The 17,500-nt window shown below is 26.1% G+C and overlaps 1 protein-coding gene across 2 annotated transcripts in view; it reads left to right on the forward strand.

The window, feature by feature from the left end:
* LOC136080067 (uncharacterized) overlaps window positions 1-17,500 on the forward strand; it is a 118,152-nt gene that overhangs the window by 69,729 nt on the left and 30,923 nt on the right. For both annotated transcript variants that reach the window (XM_065796681.1, XM_065796682.1), the window contains exons 6-8: window positions 7,232-7,418; window positions 14,468-14,552; window positions 17,079-17,131. In XM_065796681.1, coding sequence (XP_065652753.1) covers window positions 7,232-7,418; window positions 14,468-14,552; window positions 17,079-17,131 — 325 coding nt within the window. The remainder of the gene's footprint in view (window positions 1-7,231; window positions 7,419-14,467; window positions 14,553-17,078; window positions 17,132-17,500) is intronic.

Raw genomic sequence — 17,500 nt, forward strand, 5'->3', positions numbered from 1 at the left:
GTTTTAGCAGCTATAAACTTCAGATATACTGTTTTTCATGCTCGCAATCCAACAATTGATGCTGAAATAACGAATTTGTCAGGTTTTCTTGTTGAATTAAATGCACTAAGAAATAGTTAGGACACTATTTTAAAAGAATGTTGTTTTTCGTTTAAACTAATCATTAGGCTAATTAGTAATTAAATTAATTGATAATTAATTAATAAAGGTTAAAAAAATGTATCTTCCAGATAAACACAGATTTTTCAGGAAAAAAAGTATACTAAAGGGAAAAAACAACACATAAGTTAAAAAGGACGCATACAGAAGAATTAAGAGGTAATACTTTTAATGTTTGTATGAATAGCATTATTGTAAATACGACAAAAATATATAATGCAGTAAAAGAAACAAGTTCTTTATTCAATATATTATAGTTACTTGACCTTAATGATCAAGAAATACAGAAATTGCAAAAAATGTATGAGAAAATGATCTTATATGTGTTAAATTAAAGTCTTTGCTTATGTTTCTTAATTAACTTAATCGATACCGAAATTCCCTAAATCTTTAAAATAATCAAAATATCTGAAATCAATCATTAAGTCAAAAAAATATTATTGATCACATTTTCAGGAATCAATTTGAAGAACAAATCAATTTTGTTCACCGAGTTTCTTTAAAACAATGCATTGTGCGTGCACAAGGAGTAACTTGACTAGCACTTTGAAAACCTTTTTTAAACATTAACAATCAACAAATAAGTAAAATTAAAAAGACTTTTTTTTAACTACCAGTATCTCCTAGAAAAAGATCTATATTTTGTAACATTCAAACTAAAGAAAAAACGAATTTTACATGAAGTTTTTTTAACTAGAGTACTTTTGTAAAAATTAGTTGTAAAAATAAAATGTTTTTATATAATAAAAATAAATATTGTAAAAATAAAACTTTTTTATATATGCTTTTTTCAATATATTTTGACAAGTGTCTTTTGGGTATTTTTAATACTTAAAAAGTTGTTTGTGGTGGGCTTGTTATTTCTATTACCCTTGTTAAAGTAAGTATTTTTGTTCAGGATTTACTTTGTTAGGGCTTTATATTTTGTTCATGGTGTAGTTGATTAGATTTATTTAATTTTTTATACATAAAAACTAAATATTTTACTCCGTCTGCGCTGCCGTTTTGCTACATCATTGAGACGTGGGAATTTCAGTTTGAGATTTAATTCATTGCAATCGTAGCAAATGTTCACTTACAGGCGGCTAAGTCAAAAGGAGCATTTCCCACTTTGATGTATTTTGGCCCGTTACCAAGCCAAGCCAATCGTGTTTAGGATTTTACACAAATGCATCATTAGTTTCTTGCGTATTATCTATCAAAAAATTAAAGACCTATCATCAGTTTGGCTTCATAGTTATTTAGTAATTTATATATATTAGTATAAGAAAAATATATGATATATGCGAGAAAACTTTTTTTTTTTTTACTTGAGCTCATTGAAATGACTTTTAAACAAGAAAAATCGTTAAAGTTTTATATATTTAAGCCAAATTATAAAAATTAGCTTCTATATTATGCACTTTTGGTAGTTTTTTTATGGTTGAATGGCTTAAATCATCTACCAATTAAAGTTTACCATCGAATAAGAATATTGACCTAAGCGGTTTGTATTGCTTTTGAATGTTGTGCAACATATAAAATTAAATAATGTTTATCAGTTAAAAATGAAAATGGGATAATATTTTTTTTTGATTCAACTTCATCTTCCTAAAACACTTCTGCAAATAAAAAAAATGGATGATATAAAAACTTTGCAATAGAATTATTAAGACAGATTTAACATAATAAGTTCATGTTGATATTTAAATATGTGACTTCTTTATGCGTTTTTAATCAAGATAAAAGAATCTACTACATCAAGACTCATTGATGTTTGGATAATCAACAGTTGTCCTAAAATCTTAAACAGAAAAACAAAAACGACTAAACGCATTGCATTCTGTATCAAGAGTTCTAAAAATTAATGAATCATTTGTTTTTAATCTTAAAACAAGATAAATCTGTATATTTTTTACACTATCCCATTCACAGCTTCAATAAGAGAAAGTAAATCTAGTATATGAATATATATTTTAAGCTTTTACTGATATAGCTCAAAAAAATGATTGCATTTTAATTTTGAGGTTATTAACTGCTGTTCTGTTACCTTTTTAATCATTTTGAAAAGTGGATTTTAACCATACCAAATCAATTCTATCCTCAACAATTTTATATTAACTAGTTAAATAAACATTAAACAAAATAACTGAAAAAAGTTTTATTTTACGATATGTAAGGTTTTCAAATAAAAATATGTGTACGTGTAGATTTTGAGGAAAAAGACAATATTTAGTTATGTAACAGAGTTAGGTTTTTCAAGTTTTGTAAAATTCATTATTTTTGCTCATTTTGCAAAAATAATACGTCAAATCGACGTATTATGCAATGTTTTTTAGGTTTTTTAAAACAAAAAAACTTAAACAATTTCTTAAAAAATGATTTTTCGGGGGGATTAAATTGATTTTTAAAATGCAAAGTGTAGTTTTATATTGTTTTCGAACATCCTTAAGCGTTAATATGTGTTTTTTTTAAGAAAAAAAAAAGGAGGCCAAAAATAAATGTGCTACGGACATCTTTATAATTTGTTTTAAAACAGTTTCAGTAAAAGTGTTTGCTTTTAAATAAGTTTTTTTCACATGAAGTTTATATATGTCTGTATATTTTGATTGGCACTCAGGTAATACATTTTTTTCTTTAAGTAGAGTGTTTCTTCGAGTGAAAATGACCAAAAATGATTACTTACAATGTCATCAACACTTTAAGAAAGAAAATTAGCCACATATATTATACTCTTAAGATCTATGTAGGTCTAATCCTACTGTAACAAGATTTTATCAGATTAAGTTTGTTGTTGGAGAAAAAATTTCAACTTAAAGTATTGGCAATAGCAAATGATGCTTCTAATACTTCTAAACACTAAGTATTTATTATGTAAGAACTGTAAATATTTTCCTTTAGAGTTATTTGACTCATAGTACATTAACTGGTCACATATCGAAATTTGTCTAAGTTATAAAGCTGGCTAAGCACTAGGAGTAGACTAACTATAGTATTTTGAAACGCTGAGTAAATTTAATATACAAATAAGTCCAAAATAATTTTAAATATTTAACCATAACATCAAATAAATTAAGGGTACTTTGACGGAACTTCGTTTTTCCTGTTTTTTGCATGATTGTCTCACTAAACGAGCTTGTTTTATCTTGTTCTTTTTGTAATCACATAGATTATTTTGTTTCTTTTTTCTAGGACTTCAAATAACAAGATCATTTATTTCAAATCTATTTATTATACTTAAAATATTAACAATACTGCTTAGCTATAAAAAACTGTCGTGGCATACTAATAGTAGTTATATTTGTTACAACTAAAAATTACGAGATCTAATTATATACCATATTCAATAGCCAAATGTATCAAACATTTACGAAAAAAGGAATCGATGTCTAGGATATATTCATAGAAGTTGGAATGAAAGAAAGGCTCTACTAAGTACAATATTAATTGAAAAGTTGAATAGTAATAGAATATTCATTATTGCTATAGACGAGGGGATAAGTATTTGGATGAAACTATATGTTGATATCTATTTACATGATGCTAAAGAAAAAGAACCGTGTAATCTTCGATTAGTAAGACATTTTGGATTTTGTTGTGCATTTAACTTAGAAAACTTTGAAATCTTTTTGGATAAAGATTTTGTTGCAACAAGATGTGATGATGCTTCTATGATAATTAAGTATGTTAGAGATCCCAGCAATTTGCTAGTTATGTTTCACCCATGACGTGCATTTAGCTGTTTGCAACAAACTTTGTTATAAAAAACAATTTTTTTTTTTCTTTTTACCTCCTCAAGGCCGAGAAGGCCACTAAAGATGAGGAGGCTACTTAATAATGGTTAATTGAAACATAAAAAAATCTTTTATAAATTGTTAATAATTCTTATGCAATATAAATTTAAGATGACGTTGATAATGATAGGTAAGATTATTTTGATGATAAAGATAAAGCTAAAGATGTTGGTCCATTAAAAAGTTGAGGTTGAAAATATATTAAATAAAAACAAACGTAAAATTGTCTGCTTTTTTAAGAAAATTAACAGTCTAAAATCTTATTTTACTTGACAAAATCCAACATTGACAACATTGACAACATTGAGAAAGACATTCTTAAGAGCTCAAACTAAAAGTAGGGAATATAAAAACTAGATGGAACTTGTTTATTTATACGAATCAGCGTTTTAAAAATGTTCAAAAGTTGCTGAACCTCTCTTAACGTACAAAAAAGGAAAATGCTTGCAGAAGTAATTTTCAACTTTATATGTGACTTAATTAATGCTCTTAAACCAATAAAATTAGCTGTGGAATCTCATAGTAAGCAAGATGCGTCATTAGGAGATGATTAGTAGATGCAATTAATTGAGTTCATGGCGAATAAACATCGTAATGCTGACACTGAAACAAGAAAGCGTTCATGGAAAATTTATCAAGAAGAATTGCTGAACGTGCAAATAGGAATTTATTGAATATACCTATAGATTTAATAGTTCATCGCATATTCCATTAAAAAATGAGTTACAAATGCCAAACGAAGTAAGTCAAAGATTATTTCCAATAAATTTTACGAAACAGAAAATAACAGCAAAATTGTATGTATAGAAGAAAAAGAAATGGCAATCGAAAAAAATTTGGAAAAAGTTATACAAAACTCAGTATCAAGAGAATCACTAACCAGGGATAAACAATAAAAAGTAAGCCAAGAACTTACATCATTGGAAAACGAACAGAAAATTTGGATAAACTATTTGATACTACTTGTTCAAGCGAGCCGATAACTTCCGATTTTGAGCAAGCGTTATCAATATTAGCTAATTCTGCACCAACATCAGATCAAGGTTATCTGATAAATTGTTGAACGTGATTGTTTAAAAATTTTTAAACTCGTTTTTTCAAAAATTACATTAAAACTTTATTTCCTAGTTTCTATCATAACAAAAGTTATTAAAAAATATTTATTATAACATATATATATATATATATATATATATATATATATATATATATATATATATATATATATATATATATATATATATATAGATACATATATATATATATATATATATATATATATTTATATATATATATATATATATATACATACATATATATATATATATAAATATATATATATATATATATATATATATATATATATATGTATTTTTTTTATTATTTATATATTTATTTAAAAGAAATAAATCTTTTTTCAAATTTCAAAAATTCAATTATTGTTTTTTTTATATTTCATTATTTCAATAATTCAATTATTGTTTTTTTTAGGTATGCTAGGCATACCTTTTTCCATTATATATATATATGTACATATATATATATATATATATATATATATATATATATATATATATATATATATATATATATATATATATATATATATATATATATATATATATATATATATGTATATATATATATATATATATATATATATATATATATATATATATATATATATATATATATATATATATATATATATATATATATATATATATATATATATATATATATATATATATATATGTATATTTCATATTATACATATGATATAAATCATTAAAATTATTCAATAATAAAATATTCAATAATAAAGTGGATCAATCATAAAATTGAATAATAATAAAAATTAGCAATATAAATCATATCAAAATTATATTGATTAGAATCCGATTTCCTGCGGTTTTCAAAAATCAAAAAACTGAATCCGGTTGATGTTAAAATTCCGGATTTTTAGTATTGCTCTCCATGACTTTAGATTCCATCATCTTTACTTTCAGTTTTATCACAGCATATTTCCACAATCTGATCTTAACATTAATAATATTTGAGAAGATTGGGCTTATTGTGCATGTTCAACTTTGTTTAAATTATGACATTGAATAGCATCTAAAAGATGATCGTTTATGGTATCGTTAATTGTGTAGTAAGGAGATGTTATTCAAAGAGTATTATTCAAATTTGAACTTACTTAAATAAGTAATACTTTGAATATTAGCTTATAATATAATAATATTGCAAAATTGTCATTACATGAAAGGCTTAAGATGGAAATTTTGAATGGTAAGAAATCTTAAAAGATTTAGTATTTTGAAATATTTATTAGAAAAAATCTGTAATGAGATTTAAGTAATTTAATGACGGAGGAACTCGTTTGACGTATTTGTAAAACGTTTACAAACGCTTTGAAATTGCCTATAAGTTTTAAATTAAAACAGGGATTTTAGGCTTAAGGCTATTTTGTCGCCAAGCAATCATCTCTGAAACTTGTTGCAGTTTTATTACAAAACGACCATTCCTTAAAGGCGACACTCTAAATGACGTCTTGTTTTGAAAGAGATAAATAGCACAAAACGAAAAGGAAAAAATGCCACTATTTTTGATATAAAATAAAATAAACTATTAAACTACGGTTAATTTTTATATTTAATTTGTAGTTAAATTTTTTTAAAGATTTTCAATATATACTGAAATTTTTTGCACTAAAATACTTTTAAAGATTTCATATTGAGTACCAATTACACTAAATAATCTAACTGACGTTAAATGCACTGATATGATTATGGTTTAAATTATGGTTTGATTTTTACATTAATTGTTACTATGACTTTTTTCCTTAATATTTGTGATATATTTTTGCCTTTTTCTTGTTAAATACTATGTGATTCATGCTAATACTGATTTATGGTATCATTTTATACGTGATTGATACTATCATTTTAAACACTATTTTGTGTTGCACAAGATTTTCCTCACTAGCAAATAGGTTTTTTGATATTTATTGTCGATAGTTTACAAGAAAATTCATTCAAATTCTTTAAAGAGAATTCTTTATCAGGACTATTTATTAAATGTGTCACTAGATCACTAATATATATGCTCTCTGATTCAAAAGTGTAAACATAACTGCAGGAACCATTGTTGACAAATTTAATTAAATTTAATTTATAGCGATTCAAACATTTTTGATTGGAAAAACTATTTTTATTATATTCATTTTAATATATTAATTTTTGCATATTTGATATTATTATTATTATATTATTTTTATACTTTACAAATAATTTTAGATTCCAAGATTAAGATGTGGTGCTACCATTCAGTTTAATGTTTATTTTTTCCCTCTGATGAAAAACCAACAAAAAATTGACTCTCTTTTTCTTGAGCTATCTGCTACTGTCTACCAGAATGATAGTTCTTTTCAACAGTTAAAGCAAAACATTATTACGTTTTCACCTGTTAGAACACAAAAGAGAGGTTATTTTTTAGTTTTATTAATTAGTTTGTAAATTTTTTTAAAGTTAAACTCTCCACTGATATCAAACTAAATAGTTTTATAAAAAACCAAAAAGCATATTTTTTAACTTTTTTTCGTCTTTTTAGTTGTTGCTTGCAACAACCACTAATTCCACACTAAAATTGTAATTTAAAAAGTTCTTTGTTGCGTGAGTTAAGAAAATATGAAGATAAGAGAGAACTCTAAAACACTGATGTTTGAGAAAAAACTAAATAAATAAAAGTTTTCAAAGCATTAAGGTTTTGTTTTAGGTTTAAGAGTTTAGTTTTAGTTTTATGCATGTAAGTTTTGAATTAATGTATATGGCTTTGATATATGATAGGTCAGGCAAGACTTAGTTTTATCGAATGATGATACATAGTACATTTATAATACAAAACATGAATATGGGTATTGTAAACAGCAGCCACAATAATATTATGGCTTCTGTTACTATCAGAGCAGCTTCTATAGATTATTTGAAGAGAAAAGAAAAGATGAAATAATAAAATAGATGTTTAAGCTTGGTTGCTACTTGTTTGCTGGATAATAATATTTACAACGCATTTTTGTCTAAGATACCTTAACCTGCCCTGTCTTTAAGTAAGAAGGCTGTAATAAAAAAAATAGCCAAAATATGACAACAATATTTTATAGAAGGACAGGTGTAGGGTATCCATATCTCTGGATTTAGCTGGATATCTCCTGATTTTGAGGCCGAAAAAATTTCAAAAAAAAATTTACTTTTTTTGAAGGTTTTTATCGAAAACCCCTTTTAAATATCTAAATTATGATTTTATATAGAATTGAAAAAAATTTAAATAATTATTAAATGCAAAATGTTTTACTCACTAAAATTTCACAAAAAGTACATGTTCTTTGGCTGATTTGTTGAAAATACTCACACAATAAGTAATATTTTTTCTCTATTACATATTATTTAATATGGTGCGCGAATCAAAAGTCGTAAACGCAAAGATAACGAATGTCAAACATCAGTTAATTCAAATAATAATTATCATTTATTTACTCATTGATTAATTTTTTAAATTAATTAATTAAGTATCATCATTAGTTATTTTATTTGATTACTTAAGTTAAATCAGTTAATATTCAGTTATTTCAATTAATCAATAAATTAATTAGAATGTTATATCTAAACCAAATCGTAAAAAAGAAAAAGTGCCCTAAAAAGGAGTGATATCGGCCCATTTTGCACCTTAATGTCTGTTGCATGAAAGCCACAAACATTATTTCATCAAACACCATATAATTTTAGAAGTGCAAAGAAAGAATATTTAAAACTGTCTCCCATTTAAAAATTAATCACCTGAAGTATCTTTTACGGGGTTTAAATGTTTGACCGAAGTCAAAGTGTGTAAGGGTGACTTTGGCCCAACCCAGTGAAAAGGGACTAAAGAAAGCATTACATCACTTAAAACAACAACTTTTAGCCAAAGTAAATAATTTTACAAAAATAAACTTATCAAAAAAGATTTAGAAACAAAGTTCTTGTAAGGAGTAATTAAAATATAGGTACAAGATGAACAATTAAATAGTACCAAGTAAACAAAGCAGTTTAACTATAACGTTTATGTATAAAGTAAACCAAAAATGACAAAAATAAAGTTTTCAGTCAAATTTTAGTGAAAAAGTTCTAATTGAATAACCCCTTTTCGAAATTTCTTTGGTTACTCAATATGTGTGTTTGATGTTACTCAATATGTGTGTTTAATATGAATCTGTTCCTCAACTTGTCATTGTCGGATATTTCAGCTTACCGAAAATTGATTGGGTAAACTACGTTTCGCCTAATGAGAAATGTCATAATCTTATTTTAACTTCAGTAAAGTCTTGGTCTAGTCTTGGTATGCACCAATATGTACTGGAGCCCACTCAATAAAATAATATTCTTGATCTTGTTATTTCGCATATCATTTCCCTCTTAAGTAATATTACTGTTGAGTGTCCATTTAGTACAAGCAACCATAACTCAATCCTTTTTTGTATAAACACCTTTGGTTGTTATCAGCCTGAAACAAACTCTCAATCTTTTTATGATTTCAATAATACAGAGTTAATTGGTTTTATTTCTCATTTATCAAAAATAAGTTTAGACATCGATTTTTCTTTTGTTTTTACAACTGAAGAGTATTGCGATATCTTTTCTAATCATCTTTGTAAAGGTATTGATCGTTTTGTTCCAATAAGAACAATATACCATAAAAAACTTAGTCGTTTTTATTCAAAGTATGTTTATGAAATGCTAATTCGCAAACTATTTTTATGGAAAAGATGATTAATCACTGAGACCATCTTGCACAAAAAGGCATTATTTCATTATGCATTTTAAAATGTAAAAAAGCCATATCCACACACCACATAAGTGTGGAACTATTTTTTAGTAACGTAAACAAAAATCTAAACAACTCCAAAAAATATATATCCTTTAAGAACCAATGGCAACTTTACTACTGGCAATGTTGAAATCGCGGAAGTGTTTAACAAACACTTTGGAAGTATTTTTACCGTAGATGACGAAAACTTGCCTAAAATAAATACTTTTGTTAATGAACTTATCAACATGGATTTCGTAGATTTTTCAGCAAAGATAGTTCATCAAAAACTAAAAAATCTAAAACCGAGCACATCATTTGGACTTGACGGTATACCAAATATACTTTTAAAAAACATAGTAGGTATAATATGTTTTCCTTTTCATATATATTTGAATCAAGTTTTACGTTGAGCTTGTTACCAAAACAGTGGCTTCAAGCTTCGGTTTCATCTATTTTTAAAAAAGGATCTAATTCAAATGCTAAAATTCATAGACTTTTAGTCCTCACATGTACTAGCTGTCGAGTAATGGAAAGTATTGCTAGTTTATGTATCGCTGATTATCTTAATATAAATAATCTAATAACACCTAATCAACACGGCTTTTTATCCAAAGATTTACATGACCAAATCTTCAAGAGTCAACTAATGACTGGAATAAAGCTTTAGACAGTAATTTAAGAACTGACGTGGCGTACTCTGATTTTCAAAAAGCATTTGACTCTGTACCTAATCCAAAACGTTTAAAAAAACTTGCAATGTACGGCATAATATATAACCTCCTCATTGGATATCAGTTTTTCTTTTCAACAGATATCAACGATTTTTGTTTGGAAATTTACTATTCAATCCGACCCGCATCCTTAGTGGAGTTCGACAAGGTAGCGTTTTGGGTCTAACTTTATTCCTGTTATATATTAATGATCTACTCTCTATAGTAAAAGATCTTAATTGCTCTCTAATGTTATATGCCGACGATATCAATCTATATAGTTCATTTAAGGATGCCGATTACAATCACAATCTTGCTGATGCCATTTATAAAGTTCATCTCTGGAAAAACAAATGGCAGTTAAAAGTAGACTAGCGCGTACTTCATTTGTAAAGATTTAAACTACAACTATCAAATAGGAGATCATAACTTAACCTGGTCTAAAAACCCAAAAAATCTTAGTGTGACCATAGATTCTTACTTAAATGACAACAATCATATTTAAATATCGTCCGCGCATCAAACATTCAAGGATATCTAATCCTTAAGTGTTTTAAAAGTTGTGATCCGCGTGTTATCGTAAAGGCCTACACTACCTATATAAGACCGATCCTAGAATAATGCTCTCCGGTTTTGTTGCCAAACCGCACTGAAATGAATAAACAGCGGAAAGAGTACAAAGATGTTTTACCTAGAGAATTACTAACATAAATAACTTTTCATATTTGAAAAGACTTAGAACTCTTGGTTTGGAACTATTAGAAATTCGTCGCCTTAAGCAAGACTTGATTTATTCTGTTATTTTCATTTATAAAAGAAGAAAATATATCTGCAAAAAAAAAACAGGATAACTACATCCAGGCTTTGCCAAGTTTTTTCTTTACCTGGATCATCACTGAGATTGGTTTCGTTTTAATTCCATATGTTATCAGGTGATATATTGCATACTTACAGTTGCTCCTATTTCTGCTTTCTTTTGCTTTGAGTTGCTTGCAAATCTTAGTCTGAGTTCTGGATTTCTTTTTATAAAAGCTTAAATCTAATCGTCTCCTGAAATATATTTTTTGAACTAAAGTAAATCGACTCTTTCTCGGTCAAAGTATTATGCATCTGAAATCATATACATTACCAACTGAACGACAATTGTGGTTGTGTGCAAAAGAATAACTTTTGCACACAACCACTGTTTCGGAATTATGTAGTATGTAGCGTTTTTATGGAATTTTTTCAGTGAAATTATGAATTATGTAGTATGTAGTATCTGAATTATATAATTATGTAGTGGTCAAAGCCACCGTCAGGGATAAAGTCACCCGTTTTAGATTATAGCTACACTTAATGATTTTCTATTTCTAAGAAAGGAACAAATGATTGCAAAGCCGAATGCAAGATTTTTCAACGTGGAACATATATTTCTGTTTCTCACAAAGGTAAGAAATAATTCATCTTATCTAACTTTTCTAATCCTAATGTTATTAATCTAATGCATGTTACAAAGATAAAAAGTCTTGTTAGTTGATGATTGTTAAATTCAAGGTACCACATTTATAAAATGTGATTATTAAAAGCTATTTTAATCAAAGCACTTTATATTTAGAATATATGTTTGTTCTTTTAAACATCTTTAAAAAATGATATTATAAGAACAACAGACAAAAGGAGTAATAATAATTATTTTAAAAATCTCTAAAATTAGTTGTATCTACAAGAAAATTGAATCAGTTTTACCGCCTAAGCAAGATAGCTTTCTTCAAGAAAAAGTTCATACTGCAGAAGTTATATAATCTTTCCTATAGTAAGATGTCATCAGTTAACTCGATGGATTGTATAAGTAAACTGCACAAAACTGTATATCCTGAATCAAAAACTACTAGAGAATTCACTTGTGCCAAAACAAAATCAAGTCAGTCTTGTCTCCACACTCAGTTGATGTGACTATAATATTTATGATAAATGATCTGAAAAAGATTTTCTTCTTAGGATAAGCAAGCGATGGTAGTAATTATGGTTCTACCAAAATATTTCCTTTTTTAGTATGTTTTTCGATCCAATCAAAGTATGTTTCACGACTAAAAACATTAGAATTAAAGCCACTCTTGATGAAACAATTGAAACTACTGCAGGCTACATTGTTGGTACTTTAAAAACTTGAATAAACAAAAAAAAAAAAGCCTTTTCTGAGGATAACATCATCACTAACTTTGGAGTTATTACCAGGCGCCAGAATAATAATGTATTTAGTCTACTTAAAAATTTCCTTTATTCCAAAGATGTTAGGATCTAGACTTCTAGCTCATTTGTTGCACAATTTTATCCAAAATGGTTTGGTCAGAGGAATTTCCATTGATGTAGAGTCTATAATTTTGAAAATATTCAAATACTTTTCAATACATACATTAAAAACTAAAGAGCTGAAGTGCTTTTGTAATTTCGTAGACGTAGAATACAGGTAATTGTTTTACTCCTCAAAAACAAGGTGGTTATCTTTGTTTTCTTATGTAAATAGAGTCTTACAAATGTACCTAGCACTCAAGTCCAATTTTTAATCTCAGGAAATCTGTACCTATTTTGAAGTTTTTTTAATAATGGTTTTAATGAAACTAGACTTTTTTTTGTATATAGTCTTGCGTATATATTTTATAAGAAAATGGTTTATCTAAAGAAAGAAAATAATAGTATTGCTGTAACTATCTAGGTCCTAAATAAAAATTTTGAAATTTTAACTAACAAAAAATAAAAATAATTTCGTACCTTTAAATATTAAAAGCATTTGCAAGAAAATTAAAATAATGGATATGGAGATAAATCTAGTGCTGCATGTGTACATCAATTCCAATATCGAGAGTTCAAAGCTTTCAATTGGATGAAACTGGACAGTTTCCCTTAAAGATACTTAAGATCAAGTTGAAGAATCAATTATATTTGTAAATGAAGAAGCTCCTGTACTAATGAATTATTGTGTTATGACCAGTTTTCTTACTTTGTTAAGTTTTTTAAAAGTCACAAAAACGAAGTAAAAAATATCAAGGAAGATGTAAAGAAAAACAATAAAAAAGATATTAAATTTCAAAACAAGTTAAATTTCATAGCTTTATTTGGATAGCGTATTTTAATAACCTGCCAGAAAAATTCTGTAGTTCTGTGCTGTTGAAAATAGTGCAACTTTTTTATTGCATTTTAAAATTTAAAAGTTTAAAAATATTATAAGAAAAGCCGATGTCTAATAATATATTTAAACTTTCCTCACCCACCCTAAGCTTATTAAGACCTCTTTCCCCCTACCCCCTTTGTTTTCTAATTTTTACTTGCTATCAAAAAAAACTTTATATTTTAAAACTGAACAAAAAATAAGTTAAAGGTGACCTTAAAAATAGGAAAATAGTAATTTCAGTCACCAAAAATTTTCCGTTTAAGCAGATGTTATCGTTGACCTAGTGAACTTTAATTTGTCAAAAACGTACTTTTAGTTTTTTTGTTCAAATTATGAATGCCTATACCAGCATATTAAATCCTATTGAAATATGACAAAACACCCATTAGAAAATGCGCATTTGACTGCAAACCGCGCCAGAGTTATATGATTTTATGCGTTTTTTGTAAAAAATATTAGTTGGATTTATAAACCAAAGTTTTTTATAAAAAAATACTTTTATTGTAACATGTGCTTGTTATATGTTTCTGTTTTAATGTGAATTAAAACAATTGAGATAATTAAAAATAATGCCTGATTTTTATGAATTTTTATGTTTGTTTTAAACACATTAATTTATGTCTGTTAGTTTTTGACATAGTTACATAGTAATTTATGTTTGTTTTAAACACAATTACATATTAATTAATGTATATTTCTTTTTAACAGTTATTTTCTAGCCATCAAAAAATTTTAATTTGTTACTACTAAACAAATAAATTATATAAATTATTACTAAATAATTAATTCATTTTAATTTTAAGTTCATACTATAAGGATTTTTTTTTTAGTCTGGAACCGCAGAATTATTGGTGACGTACTTTCAATTCTAACATTAAATGATGCAGTACTTATATGCGAAAGGGCAATAGATAGGTTGTTTATTTATTAATTACTTTTTGTTTCGCAACATTTAAATAAAGGAGGATATTTCATGTGAAAGTGGGATGTGGGGATCTGGTTGATTTAGTTTATACCATTATGTCTGAATGACTTTATATATAGCTTAATTCAGTTGATTTATACTATATAACTTTATTGCATTGATTATTTGATAATTTTATTAAATATTTTATGATAATTATTAAATATTTTATAATATATGTAAAAGTTGAATAGTATATATTATTTAATTTTTTATGCATCAACTATAAATATAGGCAAAATACACAGGCTCATATACGTTTACAAACTTTTTGAAAACTTTCCTATTCACTCTAAGCTTATTAAAAATAAACATAGTTTAAAAGAAAAAAAGTACCACTTATATTAAAATGAGAAGACTAAATCTTCCAATTTTATTATTGTTTCTTCTGTGTAAGCAAAATATTACATTTTTAAATATCATCTAAAAGGAAGCAAGATTTTATATTGGTTATATTTTCAGCTTGACAACACCTATAAGTGCGTAGTAACATATAAAAAAAGTATCCGTTAAATGAAAGCGTATATAATCAAAAAACATCTTCGAAACGAACTAGATTTTTATCTACAAGTATTTCGAATTGCGCTGTTATTTTGCTAAGTAATCTATATAACGTAGGCAACCATTTCTACAAAGTTTAAAAAAATAATAACACTAGGAATAAAAAGTTGTTTAGAGAAAAAGAGACTTAACATTCTAGGTGACATATAAGGTTTACATATAAGGAAAGAGAGGGATGAAATAATTCTGAGTTTTTTATCATCAAAGTTAAACCAAAGGTAATGACAAAACTTTCATGATTTAAAGCACAGCTATATATAATAATTTATATATAAATAATATTTGTATTAATTAATTATAATCATTCAAACTTTAAAGACTTTTTGAATTCTATAAAACAAAATATTGAACTTCTTACTGTTGGAATTCCATCCAATCAGGCTCGCCAAGCTATGTGTGTATATAGAGCAATATTTTTTTGTGTTTAAGCTTGTTTTCAAACTTGTGGTCATGCAGAAAGAAAAAAAGACTGAAAGATCAAAATCTATTACAAAACCATTAGCAATAACAGTTGTTTAAGCCAGCTTGTTAGAAGCCCTGTGAGATTATTCAGGAAGGTGTACAAGAAGATAAACATGAATAATAAAACAACGAGAACATTCTTAAAATATAATTTGGAACTAAAGTATTGGCTTCAACAGCTAAACCATTACTCACTGCAGCTAACGCGACAAAAAGTTGGTGCAGGTGCAAGCTAATTCTTGCTTTTCTTTGAGAAGACAAAGATTTTTGCTGTTGCATTTTCAGACGGACAAAAAATACCTAATTTTTTGTCCGTCTGCGATCTGATTTTTGTTAAAAGGAGCCTAACTTGACAACAATACCAACATAACCCTAATTGCAGGATGTTTACCCAAGATGGGGCTTCATGCCACACATCCAAAAAAAACACAGAAGCGATTGAAGTCAAACTTCAGAAATGCATTAAACTATGAATATGTGTTTAGATAAGGACTCTTGTGTCACACTAAAAAATCCTGCTGTATGGGACTACAGTACATACACTCATCATCTTATAGTCTGATTTAGACCTCAGCCAATAGGGCGGTACTTCCTGCTGCTTTTTTTATGCGACACATTTAGCTTTTTCTAAAAACACCATATAAATTAATGTAACAAATATAAAAATTTCTTACGTTATAGTAGATTCTTCAACTCTATTATCGATTTACTATTATCATTTTACCACAAAGTTTTTGAGGGATTTTTATATTCTTTCAAAATTGTTGATTTCTTTAAAAAGAAGCTTGTATCTCATCAACAAATCAACTTATATTTCATCAAAAATACAGATATCATCAACAAATGAGCTTTTATATCATCAACAAAACAGCTTCTATCTTTTTCTTTTTTTCCCTAAAGAGTAACGCCTTTGAATTGCTTTTTAACATACTGCTTACCGTTACCAATAAAGTTCGGAAACAGCGTTTTTTGCAATAAATGTTCACCGGAGATGTATATTTCTTCAAACCAATACCATGCCCCATGTTGCTCTTCAAACCCGCATTCGAAGAAATCAAATAAAACAGATCCTTTAACATCTGTCGTATTTTTTAGACCTTGTACTGAAAGTTTAAAATGTTAAAATAAAAAACAATGTAAAATGTTGCTGTAATAGTTCTCAGATGGTTAGCTAAAAGTAAAAAAAAAAAAGTTTTGCTATTTATAAATTCTAAATTTAAAGCCCAACTTAACTTGAAGTGAAAAAATATTCTACTTGTAGGAATGATAACGATTTTATCTTTATTTCTTCTCACGCTAAGTCTCTTCTCCAAAGAAAAAGTTTTAATTGTGCATCTTTTATTAATTAAATACATAAAGTCAAATGATAATAAAAAAGTGTCGTATTTTTTGTAAAATATATAAATATTATCTTTAACAAAGAATTGAAATAAGAAATTGATAATATTGTTTAGAACAAAACACTACTGTGGATTCTATTTGCTTGAAGGTGTAACTACACTAACACGTAAAACCTTTTTTTGATTTATTCTTAGGATTAATGTTTTGCTGCTATTTATATGTATTTAGTAATGTTTATTTTATTAACGAGATGTTTTTTCAGAATATTAGGCATATTGATTTATATATATATATATATATATATATATATATATATATATATATATATATATATATATATATACATATTATATATATATATATATATATATATATATATATATATATATATATATATATATATATATATATATATATATATATATATATATATATATATATATATATATAAATATATATATATATATATGTATATATAAATATATATATATATATATATATAAATATATATATATATATTTATATATATGTATAT

This window comes from Hydra vulgaris, chromosome 05 (genome assembly GCF_038396675.1).
Source record: "Hydra vulgaris chromosome 05, alternate assembly HydraT2T_AEP".
Taxonomy (NCBI): domain Eukaryota; kingdom Metazoa; phylum Cnidaria; class Hydrozoa; order Anthoathecata; family Hydridae; genus Hydra; species Hydra vulgaris.